General features: G+C 57.3%; 1 protein-coding gene across 3 annotated transcripts in view; it reads left to right on the top strand.

Annotated features, from left to right (window-relative positions):
* The window catches only part of LOC112108572 (genetic suppressor element 1), a 231,507-nt gene that overhangs the window by 192,059 nt on the left and 18,621 nt on the right, over positions 1 to 20,827 (top strand). For all 3 annotated transcript variants that reach the window (XM_026663682.2, XM_024202760.2, XM_026663683.2), the window contains exons 3-8: positions 6,803 to 7,002; positions 15,946 to 16,118; positions 17,492 to 17,689; positions 18,508 to 18,699; positions 18,804 to 19,132; positions 19,881 to 20,205. In XM_026663682.2, the coding sequence (XP_026519467.1) occupies positions 6,803 to 7,002; positions 15,946 to 16,118; positions 17,492 to 17,689; positions 18,508 to 18,699; positions 18,804 to 19,132; positions 19,881 to 20,205 (1,417 nt within the window). The remainder of the gene's footprint in view (positions 1 to 6,802; positions 7,003 to 15,945; positions 16,119 to 17,491; positions 17,690 to 18,507; positions 18,700 to 18,803; positions 19,133 to 19,880; positions 20,206 to 20,827) is intronic.

Below are 20,827 nucleotides of genomic sequence, written 5' to 3'. Positions count from 1 at the left end.
TTGCCGGCTCAGCCCCGTTCTACGAGAGTAAAGCTGTCCAGGGATCCGTGCTCAGGGAGGCTGGGTACAGAGCCGGGTTCCTGGAGGCTCACCAAAATGGAACCTCGCTGAAGAGAGGGCCTGGTTCCAATCTCAGTCTCTCTGCTGTGAACCCAGGGGGGCTGCGCTGGCCGCTGGGGGCTTGTGCTGCTTTTACAGGGCGTCGCTGCGGCCAGAATCTGGCCCAGTGTGCTCATCGGGCCGGGCTGGTTTCCAGCCGCTCCCAGCCCCAGTGAAATGCTGCTGGGTTCCTGCTGGCCCGTTGCTGTTTCTGCCACATTTTAGGGCCTGACCCTGCCAGGTGCTGAGACCCTGGCAGGTGCTGAGTACCCGCGCCTCCCTGGAACCCACGGCTGCTTGCTGAAGAAGCATGGCGCGTGCTGCGAATTGGCAGGAGCAGGCCCCGTCGATCTAGTCCTGGGGAAGGATTTCAAGGGAAGGGCTATTTTTTAACGAGGAGGCTGCGGGGCGTATCCTCAAGCGCATGCGCTGCTGTGTGTCTGAGCTGGAAGGAACGGCCCGCGGAGTAACTCCGGCTGGTTAGGTGTGGGGTACGGTAGTGTCATCCCAGTGTGCCCCATAAGGCTTTGCCTGCCCAGCCCCCTTGTGCTCCCCGGGTTCAAACTCGCTACGGCTTCCCACCGGGCAGGGCAAGCCGACCCCCACGTCGGCCCAGCGATCCCTCGCCTTTAGACTGCAGGTTCCCAAGGACCCCTGCAGCGTCTCCATCCTTGTGAGGATCGTGGGGCACAAGGATGCAGCCGGCACGGCACACAGCAGGGCCCCCAAAGCGCTACGGTCCTCATGCATGGCCAAGCCGGGCAAACATCAGTACGGGTGGAGAGGCCCGGCCAGAGCAAAGCGTCGAGAACTTTGCCTTTCCAGGAGAGCTGGGTCAGCCCTGCTGGGTTCTGAGCCTGTCAGATGTCAGCCCTGCTGCATTAGGAGCTGATACCCCCCGAAGCCATCCCTTCACTGCAGAGTTAGCCCCGAGTGTTACCCCAACCCACCCCCCTCGGCTGGGATTGGGGGTTTGGCTAGCTGGCCTGGCTGGGGGTATAGACTAGAGCCCAGGTGCTGCTTTCACTCAGGCAGGTAACCCGCCCGCTTTGCAGAGAGGACACCAGCTAACTCACTCTCGAGTGCTGACAGCCCTCCAGTGCCTTCCCCCATGTGCCCAGCCAGTGAGATGAGTTCTCCCCCAGCTCACTGGGAAAGGATCATTGAGCGGCTCAGCGATGCGCCCCCAGAAGCCCTAGCGACACACGCAGGTGAGCGCGGCACTGGTGAGGACGCCGTAACTCAGGTGGGGCTTTGCAGGGGGGCTGCTCACACTCAGGCTAGGCTAACCAAGCGCTCAGACCTGGGTGCCGACGAGACCTCTAGTGGTCTATTCTACTCATAGTTCAACCGAAGCATGGGAAAGCTAAAGACTTGCCCAAGGTGGCGCCAGGGACTGGCGACCGAGCTGGGCATGAACCCTGGCGTCCTGATTCCCAGTCCCTTGCTCTATGCACCGGACAGGAGTAAGAAGCTGGAAAAAGAGTGTGTCTTCAGTGCGCCACATTCTTTGCCAGCAGATGGTGACTAGTTTGGCCTTTAATGCGAATGCCTCCCAGCTGTAGATGGCTTTGCTAGAGGGGAGGGGAGGAGAGGGGAGAGACACTGTGGATGGCCTGTGAGGTTGCTTTGCCGGATGAGTCATTCATAACTCGGACCTTTGCAGTGTCTGGGATGCAGGGTCCCCGACGCCTTTCTTGGCTGGACAGAAATCTGCACCTTTTCTTGCCTAATCAAGGAGTAAATTTATTCCGAAAGGGAGGCGCAGCAAAGAGGGAGGAAGGGAGGCACAAAGAAATCCCCAAAGCTCCTCAGCCGATTGTGGGCTTCACTGGTTCAGATCTCTGTTTTTTTTCTTCTTCTGCAGGGTCTCAGCTGTTAATTACATTTGCCTGTCAGCCTCGCCTGCTAATCTGCTATCACTGAGCGGAAAGCAGGAGGTCAGACAACAAAGGTGACACCATCACACTGTGCCTCTTGTCATCTCCAATCCAGATTAGTTTCATTGACTAACTCCTGGCTGAATAGCACCAGTTAATTATAACGATCACAAACCCTCCCGTTTAAAGCCACACAGCGAGAATTAAGGTTCTGAAGTAAGACTTTAGCTTCATTAATTGCCCGGCTCATTGTGGCGGTATTGATTGTTAACGCTAGCGCGTGGTGAGTAATGGCTTCCCAGCTCAGAGGGGATTAGGTGCTAATTGTTGTTGGCCTTGCGCTGACAAGATAGACCTCAGAGGGTGTCAAATCCGTATCGGCCGCCTCCTTTGTCATGGGCAGCCTTTCTCTCCCTGACGCTCCCCGAAGAGACTCAGGAATAATTAATAGGGCTCGGCAGCTAATAACGCCTCTCCACACACCGCCATTGGTAGGATTCCTCCGCCACTCGCCCCTTCGTTTCCCCCATCCCCAAGCCTGCCCGGATAGCTATGCCGAGCCCATCTCCACTTCCCATGCTCCTCCCCTGCTGCTCGGCACCAAGCTCCGTGCTCTCTCGGTGGCTCGGAGAGAGTTGCTGGGCTCTGCGTTGCCACCGGAGCATGGGGAGCAATAGCGTTAGAGAGCCCACAGGTGAATTAGGGGAACATCTTATCTTAGAGCTTTATCCTGCCGCCCGTCACCGTGACATCTGGGCACCTTCCACAGAAAACAGTAGTGCTAGTGACGTCACGGAGTCTGCCAGGCCCAGATCCGTGCCAAACTCCCACTGAACTCACGACACGGCGTTTCCTTTGTCCTGCCAAGCGGGCGCAAGGTGTGCAGGCTCCAGTTCTGAGTTACAAGCCCTGGGATTCAATCCAGCTCTGTGCCAGCCTCATAGCTGAGAGGCGCCTCGTTCAGCTGGGATGCCATTAGCGACGTGCTGGGGGAGTCGGACCGAATTGCAGAGCCCAGGCCGGTCGGGACACCTGATGGCTGAGAGCAGCCTCAGTTCCCTTCCCGTCGGGGAAGCAGCCGTCTCGCTAAGTCCACTCTCAGAATTGGTGCTAATTAGCAAACTGTGCTGTAAATGGATGCAGCGCCATTAACTTTGTTGGCCTTTTGCCCATTTCCACCAGCAAAGAATTTGGCCCCTTGTTGACGGGCTGAGCAGAGGAGCCAAGGATTGAACGGGCACTGGAAGTGGTCAATGCTGAAGTGCATTGGCAGAGCGACTTGGGGTCACTGCAGCCCACGCTGCTCCTGCTTCTGTCTCCACGGCCATACAGCGGTATCTTTCAGGAGCACAAAATTCACACATCCCAAAGCTTGGCCTGTCCTTGCTCATTTTTACATGCTAGCAATTTGCAGTGAAGCACATGATGAGCAATGCGTGCCCTAGTTAGCATCCCATTTGTATTTCTGGCCCTGCCTTTCCCTTCTATATGCATTGCTCTCGGTACTTTAATTCCATTTCGGAGGTTTTATTTTTCCCTTGCAAATATCACCGGCATCCCCGGGGTGGGTATAATTTAAAATACAGATGTATTATGCAAATAATGCCAGAGCCTTGCCCCAGGGTTACAAAGAGTGACTCGATTTATCCCAATGCCTGCGTCTGCGAGCGCCAGCGCTCACTCAAGAGTAACTTTTGCAGCCTCGACTGCAAGTGTTGGCTAATTTTTCTTGAAAGAAAGCGGTCACCCTCTCGGGTCACTGTGCCCCCACTTGTGTGCCGCGAAGGGCGTCCTTGGCAGCGGGTGCTGGCGCCACGCAAGTGGCACCCTTTTGCGCATGCTTGGCATCCCTGATGCCCCTTTCCCGTCTCCAGTGCCAGAGATGAATGTCCATGCCGCTCAGTCAGCCAAACTGAGGGCTGGAAAAATTCTCATGTTGGCTCAAAGCTGGAATATCAGGACTTTGCATTAGGCGTCTGGAGCTGCCCCAGCTTTGCCTGTGTGGAGGGTGGCGTATTGTAGACTGGGTGCCCCTGGGAAGGACACACGTACTCATACAGCGTGTTATCAGCCACAGGGAGTTATTGAGTTAAATAGCATGGCAGGGTTTTAAAAGGGACTGGAACATTTTCTGAGCAGCGATAAAGCTTGTAGTTCTGTGTATTAGTCTAATCTCCGTGCTTCAGGGCGTGGGGTGATCACTGTGGAGGTCAGGAAGGAATGTGTTTCCTCGTTTACCTAGAATGGCACTGCTAGCTGGGTTTGTTGTGAGGGGGTTTGTCCTCCTCTAATGCCACAGTCATAGTCCCCTGCTAGAGGGTCAACAGGGGAACTGAGGGGCTGACCTGGAGAGCCAAATCTTAAATGACTACCCCACCATATTTGTAAGTTACTGCAGCCTGCTGCTAAACTCTTCTCGTTCCGCTGGGGAGGGCATGGAAGACGGCTCAATTATCCTTGCTGAGATTTGAACCAAGGATCTTCCTATCCGAAAGCAGCATCTTTGACTTCTGAACTACAAGAGGAAGTTGGTGAGCTGCTCGTGACAGTAGCACTCGTGTCCTCTGCCCCCAGGACCTCCAGCTGGCAGAGGGGATCTCATTGCCCAGTGTCGGATTAGACATGGCACCAGAGGACACAGAGGGGCCGCGGGGAGAACTGTGAGGCACATTTTAGCCTCCCTGTTGGCCATGCAAGAGAACTGCCGTGAGTGCGGTGCTTGGGGATGGGCTCTGGAGAATAAGACCACGGTCGGGAGCAAAGGCTGTTAGGGGAGATATTCCCCTCTGCTGTCACCACCCCAGCCGGCTGTTCCTTACCGGGGGCTGGCGCCGCTGGCTGCCTGATGGGGAGATCTGTGATGTGAGGCTGCACAGACATAGCCGCATCATGGAGCAGCCCCGGTGACCCCTGTCTTAAGGCTCAGCAGAGCTGTCTGTTTGAGAGACGGTTTTTCCAAGTGCTCTCAAGCCCCCACGGTTGGGCAGAAGGCCTTGAAAATCCCTCCACCGCATCGGGGCTTGGGGGTGAAAAACCAGGGTCCTTCGGAGGCAGTATGTCAGGAACTCCAGCGCTCCCATCCCCCCAGCAACGGACCTGCTGACCAAATATGCCAGGCCCTGGGGGAGAGGACAAGGGGCAGGATCCTCATGCACCGACCCCTGTCCTCTGCCAGCGTCTGGCACCACTGAAAGCCGGGCAGCTGCCCCGTTTGCACAAAGACGTCCTCGGTGAGTGACTTCAGCCCAGCTTGTCCTCGAGTGTGGAAGCCCTCTCCTGGCTGTGGTGCTGCCCGGGCCAGGCGGGACTGACGCGAGGATCCATTCCCGGCCATTCGAACAGCGTGTGGCAAAGCCTTGTAACGCTAAGAGGATGCTTCCCAATGAGAACCGCAGCACACACGCTCACAGACAGTGCCGCGTGCTGAATAAAGGGGTATTGAATTATAAATAAACAACTAATGGCTTTTGATGCCTCTGACCCCTTTCAGCAGCAGCACATCTCCTGCGTGGTCGTCCTGCTCCCGCTGGAGCCTCTCTCGCCATGGGCAGGGAGCCAGCTTTGGGGGGCTGGGCAGGAGTAACGGTCTCTTATTAATAGCACTGTACATCGAGACTCATTGCCATGATGTACTTTACGCCCTGGCTGTGGCGGAGTGCCTCCGCCACTGAAATGCAGCCACTTCTGGGGTGAAGTACAACAGCCATTCAGGCAGCCCAGAGCAAAGGGTCATTCGCCTGAGCAAGGCAAAGTAGAGTCTGTTTGAAAACAAACATGGCTGCTGCACTCTCTGGCTGCTGGATCTTCTGGTGTGGGGTTGGGGAAGAGGGGTGTTAATAGGTCCTCAGACGTACACAGTAAATCCACTGCACGGATCCCTTCTTTAACCCCCTGGGAAATGTACCCACCTTGCTGCTATAACTGCCTCCCGCAGGCACTCTTATTCCACTAGTGTTTGTACCACTTCCAGAGTGACATGGGATGTATGTGTGCGCGTAATTATCATTATGCCGGGGAATTGTCCTGGGTAGACATGTCCTGAGGTTGCCTTCATCCATCTCCTCCTTTCCCTCACCTCCGGGATCTTCATCCATCTCCCCCTGTCCCGCACCTTGGGGATGGCAAAGATCCGCTCAGCCCGGCATGGGCATTCATTGCCTTGTCGGGGCGGAGCTGCCACCTGCTGGGAGTCTAACCCACACAGCAGCATTGCGATGTGGGGGTGTCTTGCGGTGGTCGCTGTGGTGCCTGGGTTCTACCAGCCCTGGTACTCACCCAGCGTTTCATTCAGAGGCCTGCTTGATAAGAGAGAGGTCCCCTCCTGGCCCTTCTCCCTTCCCGGCCATAGATCTGGCTTTGCAGATTATATCCTATGGGCCACCAGGCAGGGCTCCAGTGGTGGCCGTGCCACTGGACTAGTTGGGGCATTGAGGATAGATGGTGGCCCTCCATGGGACTCTGAGGACCTTTCCTAGTGGCCCCGACACTCCGGGCCCAATCCCTCCATACCCATGGCAGTCAGTGGCCATTGTGGGTGCGAAGTAGCTCACAGGAATCCCTCAGCACCGCGTAGGATGGGGCCCTCGGTGATGTGCTCTTGTATGCTTCTGTTCAGAGAGGTCAGCGGCTCTGAAGGGGGGTTGCACAGGATGTGATCTGCTAGCCCAGTTTGTGGTCTCTGACCCAGCTAATGGTGCCACCAAATCCACAGCCTGGCGATCCGGGGACAGGGCTGTTGTCAATGAGGTTTAATGGGTGATGTGCTACTATTAAGGGTTTGTTAAAGGTTTCCCTTCTGATCCCCTTTCTCGGTTTCTTTAAAGGGTCTTCGATAAGCAGCGAGTCTTCCCCCGTCTCCTCGCCAGCCACCAACCACAGCTCCCCTGCCAGCACACCCAAGCGAGGACCCATGGGCCCCATCATCGTCCCCCCTGGGGGGCACAGCGTGCCTAGCACACCCCCCGTGGTGACCATCGCCCCGACGAAAACGGTGAACGGGGTCTGGAGAAGTGAAGGCAGACAGGTAACGTTTCTGTGTGTGTGTGTGTGTGTGCACACGCTTGAATCTTATGAGGGACAGACACTCTCCTGCTTCAGGGCATAAACTGGCTTCTAACTTTTGGGGTCAGGAGGGAATTCTCCCTGCAGGCTGGTTTATCCCATCAGTGCAGGGATCTTACACCTTCCTCCGAAGCAATTGGCCCCGCGGGATGCCAGAGTCGATGGGCCAGAGATCTGACCTGGTGCAGCAGTTCCTTATCCAGCGCCACAAGAATGTGTTGACTCTCCGCAGGGGTGTGTGCTGTGTATGCAAGCTCAGAGGACAAAGCCACATGTGTGCACAGCGCTGTTTACTTTGTGCGTGTATCTGATACCGGGCACAGAAGGAGACTGGTGGGAACTTTGCTCTCAAGCCAAATGTTTTTGGTTCCAGTGCCAAGAGTGATAAAAGGTGGTGGGAGCGGGGCAGCCTTTGTCTCTAATCTCCATGCAGCCTGCAGTAAATATACACCCACCAAGCAGGCCCTCGCCCTGTGGCTCCCGGCACCCCAATCTGACTTGGTTTGTCCTAGGCTTCCCTTCCTGTTTCTCCCCCCCGCCCCATGCCCATGCTGCAATCTGGGTAGGAAGCGCTTGCTAATTAAGAATCATTGTTAGCGGTTCTCCTCGCCTGTATTTTACGGCGGGTTCCCGGAGGGATTACACCACTTGGAAATACTAATTAAAACACAAAGACGAGAGGGGAAGGAAAACAAAACTCTTGGTGCTTCAAGGGACGCAGGCTCTAATCCCACAAAGCAGACCCCTCTGCCAGCGCTTTGGGAGGGGCAGGGCGCTCACAGCACCTCTCTCTCAGCCTTCCCCCTCCTGGCTGCTGACTTGATTGTTTCCCCCCCCCAGTTGGCTGCCTCGTAAGAAGTGACCTTTTTAAAATATAGGTTAACCAGGTCTGGTTTATTGTCTCGCGTAGCTGCGTCCCAGCCTGGCGCCTGGAGACGAGGAGGTAATTGCCGCGTGCACAATAGGCTTTAATGCGCTAGGATGGTAAAGGAGAGAAGAGGCCATTCCTGCTCCTTCTGATCCACCCCTGCCCTTTGCACAACTCGCTGGAGGGGACAGCTGTGTGCAAATCCCTTAGGGCCGCGGCCCTGCAAGCCAGTCTGCGCAGGGCAGCCCCTGGGTGGAGCAGTGCTGGGCCCGGAGGTCCACACGGATCAGTGTGAAGCTTGGGCCCTTACTGGCTGCATGCCTCAGTTTCCGTAGCTGTAACACGGTGGTAATTGGGACCCCCAGGGGACTGGCAGAGGGGCGGTAGTTAAAGGTTGCAAAGCGTGAGCTGGAAGCTGCTGTGTCACCCTCACAGCCCCCCGGAGAGGCAGGGCAGGGCAAGTCCCCATTGTCCATTCGGAGGGCCAGAGAGGCTGAGTGACTTGCCCCAGGTCGCACAGGCAATCTGTGATGGAGCAGGGACTGGCGCCCTACCTATTGGGCCACCCTTCCTCTCCGCTGGGCGAGAGGAGTGATAGCGATACGTAGCATGTCTCGTCTGTAGCCCTCAACGCGCTTTACAAGGGAAGGCAGGTATCCTCAAGCCCATTTCACAGATGGGGAAACTGAGGCTCAGAGAAGTGATTTTCTCCAGGGTCATGCAATGAGTCAGAAATCGATGCCACCCCCTCACATCCTTCCCCCCCCCCATCTGCCATGATCCCTCCTCTGGCCCCTGCTGCGGGGCAACCGACCCGAAGGGAGATGGTTTCAGACTGAGCCATAGGGGACACATTCTTTACAGGGCAAAAGGATCCTGGGGGAGCAGATGAAGGTCCTGCTGCAGATAGCCAGGACCCAGCCCCCATGCTGTGACCTGCCCCAGAGATCACCTTGGACTCTGCCCCCAAGAATACTGCCTCGCCTTGGCACCGTGTCCCTTCACCTCCCCAGCTGCTTGGATCTTGTCTCGCTGCCCCCATCCTGAGTCTCTCCTTTCTGCAAGGCCCTTTGGCGTTGGGGGGGATATTCCTGTCTACACCTACATCCCACTGGGTCAGTGACCCACACCCTGTGCCGAGAGCCGTGGGTGTGGGTGGGGCTTTCCCCTTTCCCAGTGAGCTGCACAGCCGTGCCGGGTGAGAGCACTGGGGGCTGGCGTTACTCTCCCCGCTGGGTCCCATTACCCAGGGGTCAGTGCGCTGCGCTGAGCCGTCTGCCCCTGCTCTAAGCTAGGGGGAAGCGACAGCGTAGCCCAGGGACAGCAGCGCTCGGGAACCTGCCTTCTCTATTCTAGAGGCTCAGAGAGGGTCGGGGCCTCCCGAGGGGGAGAGGACACAGTCTCTAGAGGGAGAGCCAGCATCTCCATGCCCCCGGGTGGCAGTGCAGGGTGGAGGGGGGCATGTCCTCTCCCCCTCGGGAGGTCCACACCCCGGGAGGCCCCTACTTCCCCCATTCTCTGCACATCACCCCAAACGGAATGGGGGAGAGGCCGGGCCACGCCTAGACTCCTCCCTGCACCAACTCAGAGCTCGTCCAGGCTGGTGGATTCCCCTGTGCCATCCCCAGTACCCTATTGTCCGTGTCCTCACAGCCGAGTGAGTACTAACGCCTCCCCCCGGCTGCTTGCAAAGCATCCAGTGCCCCACGAGATGGGGCCGGGACAGATCCGCTCCAGCGATTCATCGCCGCAGCGCTTAACGAACCACTAATGCTGCCGGGGAGAGCTGGGAGGGAGCTGGGACTGGATTAACAGATGATATATGGCCCTTCAGTCGCTGCACAAAGACTCAATTGAGGGTTTAATCCTCTCTTTGGGGGCGGGGGAAACAGAGAGAAATAACTTCATAAAGTTAGAGGGGCAAGTCACTCGCATCAGCAATGCAGAAATCAAAATGGGGAGCTGAGCAGCCGATCCATCAGCAGCCGCTTCTCCAGGGTTACCGAGATTTCGCCGGTAATGGGGAGCCTTTGAAAGGCCCGATTAAATGAAGAATAGTCTATTTTAAACCTAATAGGGCATGTCCTGCATTCTCACTGGCGGAGATCACTCGCTAATCGCCAGGGAATGACGGATTTCTTTTCCCCCCCCGTCTCTCCTCCTCTCCTCCCCTTTCATCATCACAGCCGCCGCTCCGAGACAGCAAATCAAACGCAGGCCGTCCGGTGCCACTCTGAGCCCTGGGAAGCTGCCATGGGTGTGCCGTGGCCCTGGTGGCAGTGCTGTGCTTGGGGGCGTGTCGCCAATCCAGCTGGGGAATGAGGAAGGGCTGCCCTGTTTGCCCCAGGGCAGGATATCTCTGACTCATGTGACCCAGGGACATTCTCATTTGCCTTCGCTTTCTTCTCTCTGCCCCACGCTGGGCTCAGGCCCTGGTTACTCCTCTCATCCATCCGTCCAACCTAGCAGCTGTCAGCCCCTTCCGGACAGGGCATCATCTCCCATCAACCCCAAATCTACCCAGGACCCTGCTCCCTTTCTGCCATATAGGAAGAGCAGGGATGTTAGAACACCCTGATACCTGTTTGTGTCTCCTTTGGGGGTCCCCAGGTTGAGAACTCCTTATTCCTAAAACAGCTGGCACCCCAGATCCTATCCCCTGGGGCACCCACTGTTTCCCCTTGCTCTCTGCCTGGTTGAGCCCATGTTTGTTTCTGAATGGATTATTGCTAAGGGTAGGCTGGGTGTACAATCTGTGTCCTTCCTCTCGGGTCAGTACTGCCCGGTGACACGGAGAGGGGAGTGACGGGTTTGTTCTGACAGGCACGATAGGCTGGGCGGGAGTTTTCCCTTCTCCCTCCCTCTCTGGCCCTGCCCTGCTGTCACTGATCCCCACCTTAGCCCCCTCCTTCAGACTCCCCAATGCACTGACCGGGTTTTGATCTAAGGAGATGGCGACCTTAGTCCTGTATTAGGAACAAAAATCATCATTGCATTATAAACGGATGAGCCGGGGGCGCCTGCTGCCTGGGAGGGGTGGCCTGTCCGCAGGGCTTGCTTTCCTGGGCCCCTCCATGCAATGCCTGACTAACCTGTTTGTTTTATGGCCGTTATCAAAGGCCTGCTGGATTTATACTTGCTGTGCTGTTTCAAGCTCCATAGGCGTCTGTATCCTCCCTGGATGATTAATGGTGCCGGAGAACAAAGCTGCCTGTAAATCTAAAGGCAGGTGAAATGTGGGCCTGCTGCTAGCTCTCCTCCCTCCCACTCGCTCGCCTGCCTTATCTCAACCCCGGGCTTGATGGGAAGGGAGCTACACACAGACACACACCCCGTTGTGGGCCCCTTCCTGCTCATCCAGATCTGGGCCTTTCTCAGAGAGGCCCAGAGTTGCTGGGGTGTTGTCGGTGGCGTTGCACCGAGGTCACCCTTTGGCTCATGTTCATCTCCCCGATGCCCTCGCCCCCTGCCTGCGAAAGGCAAGGGCGGCCGCTCCATATGGCCCGTCCTCTCCAGCCCCGCGGCGTACGTGTTTTGTTCCAGTCGAGTCGCCCTGACCCCTCCCGTCCAGTCATATCATTATCCCAGGAACGCGCCTTCTGGAGAAGGTCAGAGGTGGCCCACTGGGCACGAAAGAGGCCAAACGTGGGGGTCTGGGTGCCTACAAGGCGCAGAGAGTGAACAGATGTTCCTGCTCATTAAAAATTCCCATCAACGGGTCCCATCTCTTTCAATTAATTATGGCCGATGTGTCTTCTGAAGAGATTATGAAGTCTTGAGGAGCCATCAGCTGCTCGCGGAGTGTGTGCTGTGGTGGTGTTTAGTAAATACACTTGACTGATGAAGGCAGTTCCCCCGATGGTGCAGCACAGCCTGGCCCAGTGCTGTTTAAATCTTATCCGCTGTGTGTTCCAAGATGTCACTATCTGGGGATATGAAGATGGATGGGCCTCCGTAAGAAGGGCAGACTATGCAAAACAATGCTCCCTCTGTCTCCCTGGGAGATAAATTCCAGACAGGAGGAACGGCTGGCTCCTGTATCAAACTGCCTTCTCCTGCAGGATGATGTGCGTCTGGAGTGAGGGCAGGAGAAGCTTAGAGAGCGACTGAGCACCTCCAGCATACAGGCAAGGTCCGTGGGCAGCTGGATGCATGGATTGCCGCCATGTTGCACAGCACCAAGCCCATGGGAATGGTTGGGGAGCTGGTGCCCACGTAGCGCTCAGCTCCGTTCCTGTTGACTTCCCCAAGAGCTGAGAGCAGCCTGCAGGAGGCGCTCTTCACCTTGCAAGACCTGTGGCATTGGCTGGAATTGTCCCCACTAGCACCCTCCACTCCCCCCACAGCCAGTCCATAGCCCTCCCTCTCACAGACCGTTCACTCTGTTCTGCCATGCGGTTTCTTTCTTTTCCCCTCCATGACTGTTACCATCCTTTTTTTCAAAATCACGGGTTAGGAAATGAGTAGCCCACGTCCATCTCCAAGACAGGTTTGCTGGAGCTCTGAAAGCCCCCGACTACTGTCCATCTGGCTGCCGGTCCTTGGTACCGGCTCCCTGCAGTGCATGAAGGATGTGCTGTCGGAGCCGAAGGCCCCGAGCGAAGGGGTTTGCATGGAGTCTCGTTGGCATCCCATGTAAGAGCTGGGCGAGAGCCATGTTTGGAGAGGGGGAAATCTGCAGCACAACAAAGGGCTGACTGAGCAGGACTCCCCAAAACAGCAGGGTTGTTTAAGTGAAGCGGGACAAGGGAGAGGAACACCGTGATGGCCAAAGGGCCACCAAAGTACTTAGCAGTCCAGTACCAACGTTGGGTGCTGCTGTGACCACATCATAGGGTCCCAAAGATGGCAGGGCAACCCCACCTGATGGTGTAAAAAAAATTCGAGTCCAGCTGAGAATCCCGTTACCCAATAATACATGTGGGCTACAGTCATTGTATTGTCCTTGGTAGCCCATTGGGCTATAAACTGTCCACAGCTGCAGTAAGCCATTGCAAACAGAATGGTCTCCCTGCACACGGTGAGAAATCCTTAGAGCAGCTGGAGGGAAAGAGGTAGGTGGGGACTCCCAGGTCTCGTCCTGCAGGGGAAGGAGCTCACTGTCTCTTAGAGTCCTAGATTGCAAGGCCAGGAGGGACCCTTGTGATCACCCCTGCACAGCACAGGTGAGAGACCCGCCCCTAAATCATTCCTAGAGCCGAGCTTTTAGAAGAAACATCCCATCTGGATTTTAAAATGGCCAGTGACGGGGACTCCACCACGGCCCTTGGGAACCTGGTTAATTACCCTCACTGTTAAAACCGTACGCCTTGTTTTCAAAAGCAGAGTGGTGTCTAGTCCTGGACAGGAAGGGGTTAACAGGATGAATGACTTAACAGAGTGCTCTGAAGAGGCTGAGTTTGTCTTGGGATCCCTTGGCAATTCAGTGTGTCAGCGTTTCCCCAGGGACTGGGGAAAGGACTCTCGGCAAGGAAAGGGTTAAGTCTTTGATGGCGGTGTTAACTGTTTCCTTTCCGGAGCAGGGCAGTTGTCTGAGCCCCCAGTGAAAGGGCTGGTGGGGATGGTGGTTGGCCTGTGTTTCTTTATGAAGCGGCTCTGGAAATGCTCAGAAGACCCAGCACCGGGAGGGGCCAGGGAGGCGCTTGAACTCTGATTTTGACTTCTTTTGACATCTCTGAACTGCTTTTCCGCCTCAGCACACATCCAGGGTACCGCTGAGCGTCCGCTCCTGCAGAGCCATTAGAAGGGTTTTATCCCTTTCAAGGGGCCAGGGAGAGCCGGAGAGCGCTGCTTGGCTCCCCGCCAGGGGCAACGCACGTTAAACGGGCCTGAGCAACATGCAGGCTCGGCAAAAATAACATTGCTGACATTTAATATTGCATGTCCTCGGCCGGGAGCCGCGCTGGGTCAGTGCTCGATGGCCGGGAGCCAGCGTTGGAGCGTGGCAGCCCCTCGGGAGGGGAAACGGTTCACAGAATGGGATTTCCTTCCAAATCCAAACAAGGAGTAGCCCATCGAACAAGGCCTGTCAGCCAGAAAAGCCCATGAGCTGGTGAATATTTGATCACCCGATGGTGCGTTGTAGGGTGCATGGGCTTCCTGCATTGTCCACCCTGCCGGCAGGAAGCTTGTTAAGAGGACAGGCTCCGTCCTTTGGCCTGGGGGCCCAGTGCGTGCGGTAGTTAGGGCAATGGCTTGACACTCAGGAGACCTGTGCTGAATTCCCAACTCTGCTGCGTGGGCGGGTCCCTCTTTGTGCCTCGCTTTCTCCTCCCACGCTTCGGCAGTTTGGAGCATGGGCTCGTCACAGCAGGGTTTTATAGCTGCTAGGACCCCCAGTTGTGGCTCGTGGCCTCAATGTGCTAGGTGCTGTACAAACACAGAACAGACAGACGCTCCCTGCCCCAGTGGGGTTAGGATGTTTTGTGCCGTGTCCAGCGCAGCAGAGCCGCTTCTTATTGGCATGATTTCAGTGAAAGGAGCTTTTCCCCTTCATTTCGGTTTAAACATTCCCCCGCCGGGTTTGCTGTCGATCTAGGTGCTATCTGGCAGCTTCCAAACGCATTGGCTGTATTCTCCCTCCCTTCACTCCCTTCACCTCTCTTCTTCCTGCTTCCCTTCCCTCTCCCCAGGTTCTTTCCTTAGCTCTTCTGAGAGCCAGCCTGGGCTGCGGCCCTGGGAGCAGTGCCATCCCGAGGCCGCAGAGAGGGCAAGAGAGCCCCTGCCCAAGGGGTTCTGCAGCAATGGAGGCTGGGGGGCAGGGTTAGCCCCACAGCTCAGGTACAGAAGTGGGTTCAGTGCCCACCTGCCCTTACAGAGCTCCATTTTCCTCCCAGTGGTTTCTCCCCCACCAGGCCCTCAAAGATTGCGGAGAACATGCAGCATGTGGGCGCTCCCTGGGCCATGCAGCCCTACCAGGGAAAGGAGGAAAGGCTGCGGTGGCAACAGCAGCCCCAGTGCCTCCTTCCCTTATTTTCACGTGTGCGTCGGTGCTGCCAGAATAGCTGTGACAGCACAGGCAAGCAGCTGCCTTCGCAGCTGATATCAGGGCCGCTTAGGGGAACTGCTGGTTACAGACCAGCCTGCCCTATCCCGGCAGGAACGCCAGCTTCCTAATGTCCTCTGTCTCTCTCTCTCTCTGTGTCAGTGGTGCCAGAATAGCTGGGATGGCAAGCGAGCAGCTGCCATCCCAGCTGATGCCAGCCTTACTCCAGGAATGATCTGCTGGCGTGCGTGCGAAGGAGGGCCCCGTGCGGATCGCTCCCTCCTCCCCTGGAGCTCAGACATATTGTCTTTTCAGCGTGTCCGCGGGTCTGTGCGTTCTCAGCCCAGTAGGGATGGTGGTTACCACCAGCTGTTTCCAAACCCTCCTGATTTTATTTTTCGTACATTATTTAAAACTTCGGAAAGGTTTGGAAGCGAGTGTGTGTATATAAGTGTGTGCACATGTGCAGTCCTGAAATCCTTCCTCTGTTCGCCCTCTGGCAACATTCCCATCGGGTCAGCTCCTGAAGCACTTCCATCTCCTTTTCCACCCGCCGGTTTTCCGAGCTGATGGGCACTCGCAGAGTCACTTGTAAGTCAGGGGGATCTGCGTGCGCTCAGCCCTCCTGAAGATCAGGGCCACGGGTGGGTTTATTGAGCTGAAGCACTTCTCCCTGGATCTAGGCGCTTCAGATCAAAAATCGCTGGGCTCGCCTAGCAAAGAGCCAGAGTGACCCGGCCTTGGCAGTTCCCTCCACCCTCATGCTGCCGCTCCCAAAGGACAGGATAAAGGCAGTCAGTGGGAGTCTGGCCTGAGCAGTTCCCTAGACTACAGCCCAGGGAGCCTCCAGTGAGTCTGACTGCAGGGCAGGATGGGACAGACTCCTCCAGGAGGCCCGTTGCTGGGGATCTGTTCCTCAGCAGGGAGACCCTGCGACTCCCAGTTGGGCAGGGAGCACTGAGCTAGCTCCTGGCCAGATGCATCTGCTTCCTGCCCCCCAGGACAGTTTTTCCCTGACACTCAGGGTGGGGTGGTCGTTTGTTTTCTTGTAGCAAGAAGCAGGATCGAGAGGCAGCAGCAGCCGGGAGCGCCTGATCGCCGAGCCTCCGCTCCCACAGGAGAAAGCCGGGGGCCCCGCTGTCCCTTCTCACCTCCTCGGGACGCCTTACTCCTTCGGGATCCCCCCCACCTCCGTCGTCCAGGATTCCCGCTTCCAGCCTTTAAAGTGAGTCACGTCCCCGGGAGCAGGATGCCGCATCGGGTTCACTCGTGTGCTGCCAGCTCTGACACATCCCGCAGCGGGGTGGCCTGGTATTGCTTCTCAGAGCCTGGCGTCTGCCTGCCCTTTTCCAGGCTGAGTTCCTTTGTGGCTGTTTTCTCTGGGGTTCCCCAAAGAATTCTACAGCCCTGGAGAGCAGGCCTTCCTGTAGGTGGGTGTTTGGTTTGTTTAGCTCCTGAAATAGCGCAGATAGAAGTAACCGAGGAACACAGCGAGATCTGCAACCGCAGGCTAGCTCCACCTGGCTTCTGCTGGTCCCTGGAGTGGCTCACCTAGGACAGGGTCCATTGTAATACTCGCCCTTTCCCCTCCCACCAAGTTCCACGACATGTGTTCTGTGGCTTAGAAGCTCATCACAGACGTTGCCTTGAGCCATGTGGTTTTTGTGCGACGCTCCCATCCGTCCCAGCCGGGGTTCTTCCAACACAAACCCAAACCACAACTCTGAATACATCTTTCTCCCTGTACATTTCAAAACCTCAAACCAACCAACCCAGGAGCAGGCGACAAATTCAAACCAAAGGTGGGCCTGAGCTGCAGAGTTCAAGGCCAGGACTGGCCCCAAGTGTCTCCAAGGCCTGGGGGAGCTGGGAGGCAGCTCTGCGGTTTTGGGCAGGACCAGGTGTAATTAAAACAAACTGCTTTGGAAACCAGCATTCCAAACACCAATGCTGGGTGTGTCACCGGTGCTCCTTCCCAACCCAGATCTCCAGCAGCACAGACCTAAGACTTTCATGCACTGCCTTGAAGGACTGTATGGCAAATGTGCTGGGTTACATTTCACTGGGGAGATCTAAACCCTGAGGGGATGGTGCTGCTCCCTGGAATGGCCTCTGCCAGCTAAAGGTGCTGCGCTGATCGCTCTCACCAGTGGGGGGCAGCATTCCACTCAAACTGCCCCACCATTCCCAGGCAGATGCTCGGGCCAGGCAAGCTGCCTTCCTCCCTCTGCCTGTGGCCGACTCTCACTGAGCAGAGGGTGACTGGGTGGGTTGCATTCTGCTGCGTTAACTCCGGGCAGCATGGCTTGGGGATGGCCAGGCCCCTGGAGGTGAAGTGCCCCGCCAGGGGGACGCAGGTGCTGGAAGGTAGCGAGCCTGGTAGGGTACGGCCGGCACAGAGTGGATTGTGGCTCTGCCTTTGCAGTGACTTCCTATGCTCAGCCGCCAGCATCTCAGTAGGAGTTGCCCCTTCTCCGGGCTCTGCATTGGGAGCCCAGTCCCCTCCCCATATCCAAGCTAATGAGGCCATCCAGAGGCTTGCGAATCTCCTGGACTGGGAAGGTCACTGACACTCCCTCCATCCCGCCCCGCCAGCAGCCTGCAGCGGCCTGTACACCATGTGGTGCCTCCCAGCGCGGTCACTGAAGATTACCTGCGGAGCTTCCGGCCCTACCACACCGCTGAGGAACTCCGTATGTCCTCCCTGCCGCCCATCAGCCTGGATCCGGCCACCGCCGCCGCTTACTACCACCCCGGCTACCTGGCCCACCACCCCTTCCCTCACCCAGCCTTCAGGTAAGCATCAGAGGCCAGGGGAGAGAGGGACTGCTCGGGGCTGGGCAGCGATTGTTTTTCTCCACGCGTCCAGCCGACAGCGGCTGCTCACCAAACCTTGCGGGGGCCGTGGATTGAGGCAGAGCAGTGCAATCAATTACCCTAGCGTCGGCTTTGGAAGCCACACAGAAATAAGTACACTTTATCCACAATTGATGGTTCCCCGGGTGCTTCAGTACAATGGTAATAAGGCATTCCAGGGAGGTCATTTACCACAGCAGCGGAGATTCCTGCGGCGGGGCTGATAACTAGCTCCTTGAGTGTGAACCCTTCACGGCAGGCTTGTATCTGCTCCGCTGCTGGGAGCAGTGCCGAAACCCCTTTCATTATCCCCTCGCCAGAGAGAAAGGAAAGATCAGCACAGAGCCCAGATCCCCCTTGCAGGCAAAGGATGCTGGGAAATCTCTTGCTAAGCTGGCTGGGCTTAGCTTCTCCCCAGAGCCCGAGGACCCGTCCGGTGCTTGTACCGTGCAGTTCCTTTGGTATGGAGCCATGGCTCTCCACAGGCAGGCTTGTGGAAGGTCGGGAGAGGGGCAGTGATGGGAGCCGGCCTGAACCCGAACTGGGAGAGGCTCTGAGGAGCTGCCGGGCGGTTTGTAGTGGTAGAGTCAGGCTGGGATTCCCATCCCTGGGGGATTGACTAGAGTCTGCCATACACGTGAAGTCACTTCTCCCACAGCAGGTGCTTTCCCTTCAGTAGCCACACACTCCTGGCCTCTGCTGCCAGCTGGAGAGGGGAGCTGTGCAGCTTTTCAACCTGACCCGTTCTCTCTCTCCAGGATGGATGACTCCTACTGCCTTTCGGCCCTGCGGTCCCCCTTCTACCCGATCCCAACCCCTGGTTCGCTCCCACCTCTTCATCCTTCAGCCATGCACCTCCATCTGTCGGGAGTGAGGTACCCCACCGAGCTGCCCCACTCGTCGCTCTCTGCCCTTCAGTCCGAGCGGATGTCCAGTCTGACCGCGGAGAGGTAAAGGGCTCCATGTCCCGTGTCAGGTCGTGCACAGCCCCTGGGGCGGGAGGATGGGGAGGCCCGTGGAGATGCTAACTTTGCTGTTCTGTTGGTGATTCCAGGCTGCAGATGGACGAGGAGCTGAGGCAGCGCGAGAGGGAACGCGAGAGGGAGCGCGAGAAGGAGCGGGAGCGGGAAGCCGACCGGGAGCGGGAGAAGGAGCGCGAGCGGGAGAGAGAGCGGGAGAAGGAGCTGGAGCGGGAGCGGGAGAAGGAGAGGGAGCGGGAGAGAGAGCTGGAGAGACAACGAGAAAGGGCCCGGGAGAAGGAGATGAACCTGGCCAAAGCCATGGAGACCCCATTTCTGCCAGTGGCAGAGCTGCACGGGCTGAGGAGCCACCCGGCGGAGGAGCGTGTGAAACCAGCCGAGCAGCTGACGCCAAACAGACCAGGTAATTCCCCCCACGTGCCGCAGAGCCCTGGCATGGAGCACTCCAGGCTGGCTGCTCTCCCAGGCACAGCTGAGCCAAGCCCCACTGGTAACTTCCCAGGGGCCTGTCCTTCGTCTGGGCCTTCTATGAGACTCACAGCCCTGGGATTTTGCATTGAGTTCACCTGGAAGCTCACAGCAAGACTCAGCCCAGCCAATAGGGAGTCACAAACCAGGCCGTGCTCCAGGATTTTGCCCCAACCCAAATGACTGCCACTGGGTTCCTCTCGGTTCCTTCCGATTGCCGAGCCATTTCTGGGCAGACGGGCTGCTCTTGACTACAGGATGGGGTAGGCTTGCCCCCGGCAGCTTCCCGACACTAGCGACGTACCAAAGCTTTGTCCTTCTCCAGCCCCCCTCCATCCTTGAAATGCCACAGACAGGTGAATTTAGCCTCCCAACCCCCAGGTGAGGCAGGAAGGGGTATTAACCGAGATCCCATGGGAAGCCTGTGGTGAGGTCAAGGCTAAAGCCTAGATCTTGCAGCTGCTAGTCCTGGCTGTCATTGCATGTTAGTCGGACTCTCATTAGTATCTGTGCTGGGGTGCTGGGTTTCCAGCGGGGATGAGTTCTGGGGACCGTTCCCATTGCTCTGCCTCATGTAATGAACACTGCACCTAGTTGCCCACCTATCATCTGCAAACTGATTGGCTGGGCTGAGAGTAGACAACAGTTCTCTCTGACTGCAGTGCGTCCTCTTCCTCCTGCAGAGAAACCCAAGGACACGACCATCCCAACTCCTAAGCCCGTCCAGCACCCCTTGCACCAGCCGCCCGCCTCCCACCATCCCGTGCCCAGCCTCATTTCCAGCCACAGCGTCTTCCCCCTCCCCGGGAGCAGCGCGGCCACAGCTCTTCTCATCCAGCGCACCAACGAGGAGGAGAAGTGGCTGGCGCGCCAGCGTCGGCTGCGGCAGGAGAAGGAGGACCGCCAGTCCCAGGTGTCGGAGTTCCGGCAGCAAGTGCTGGAGCAGCACCTGGAGATCGGGCGGCCGCCGAACCAGCCGGAAGCTGAGCACCGGCCAGAGAACCCCAGGTAAGGGCTGACTCCAGCGCTGGGATGGACAGGGACTCTCTGGAGTAGAGCAGCCAGGCCTGGCTTGTGTGATTCAGGAGGCACCTGCTGCCTTGGCCGGAAGCGCTCGGCTTTGCTTGAGTCCACCTAAGAGGGCTCCGTGCTGTGTCTGAGCAGCTGGGCTACCACAAAAGGCTGGCAGAGCCCCTTTCTCGTAGGGACGGGCTGGCTCAGAGGGGTGGGCAATGGGTTAAAGAGTCTTTCCCCTTTAGCTCACTGGTTCCAATCTGGTCTGTGCTGGCAGTGACAGCAATTTAATATCTCCTGACAGCTGCTCAGTGGCCTGCGTGAGATAAGTCTGGTGACCTCAGGCCAGTTGCTAGTGACTAGATGTTGCTAATTGCTACGCTGGCTGGCAGTATGAAAACACTCAGACTGCAGGGGAAGCGAGCCACGGCACCCCCGAGGGGCAGCTCCTCCAAGATTAGGAGTCAGGCACCCTGGCAGGGCAGGAGGAAGCAGCGTGCGCTGCTGCCCCGCCTCGGACCTGTTCTGGGGCTGCAGGGCTGTCAGTGTGGCACCATTCACCAGCATCTACCTTTAGTCCCAGTAAATACAGGGGCAAAATCTCGTTGTTATTTAA

This window comes from Terrapene carolina, unplaced genomic scaffold (assembly GCF_002925995.2).
Source record: "Terrapene carolina triunguis isolate 2854851 unplaced genomic scaffold, T_m_triunguis-2.0 Scaffold33891, whole genome shotgun sequence".
In the NCBI taxonomy this organism is placed as follows: domain Eukaryota; kingdom Metazoa; phylum Chordata; order Testudines; family Emydidae; genus Terrapene; species Terrapene triunguis.
The sequence above is the reverse complement of the archived record's forward strand: the minus strand, read 5'-3'. Positions and strand labels throughout refer to the sequence as shown.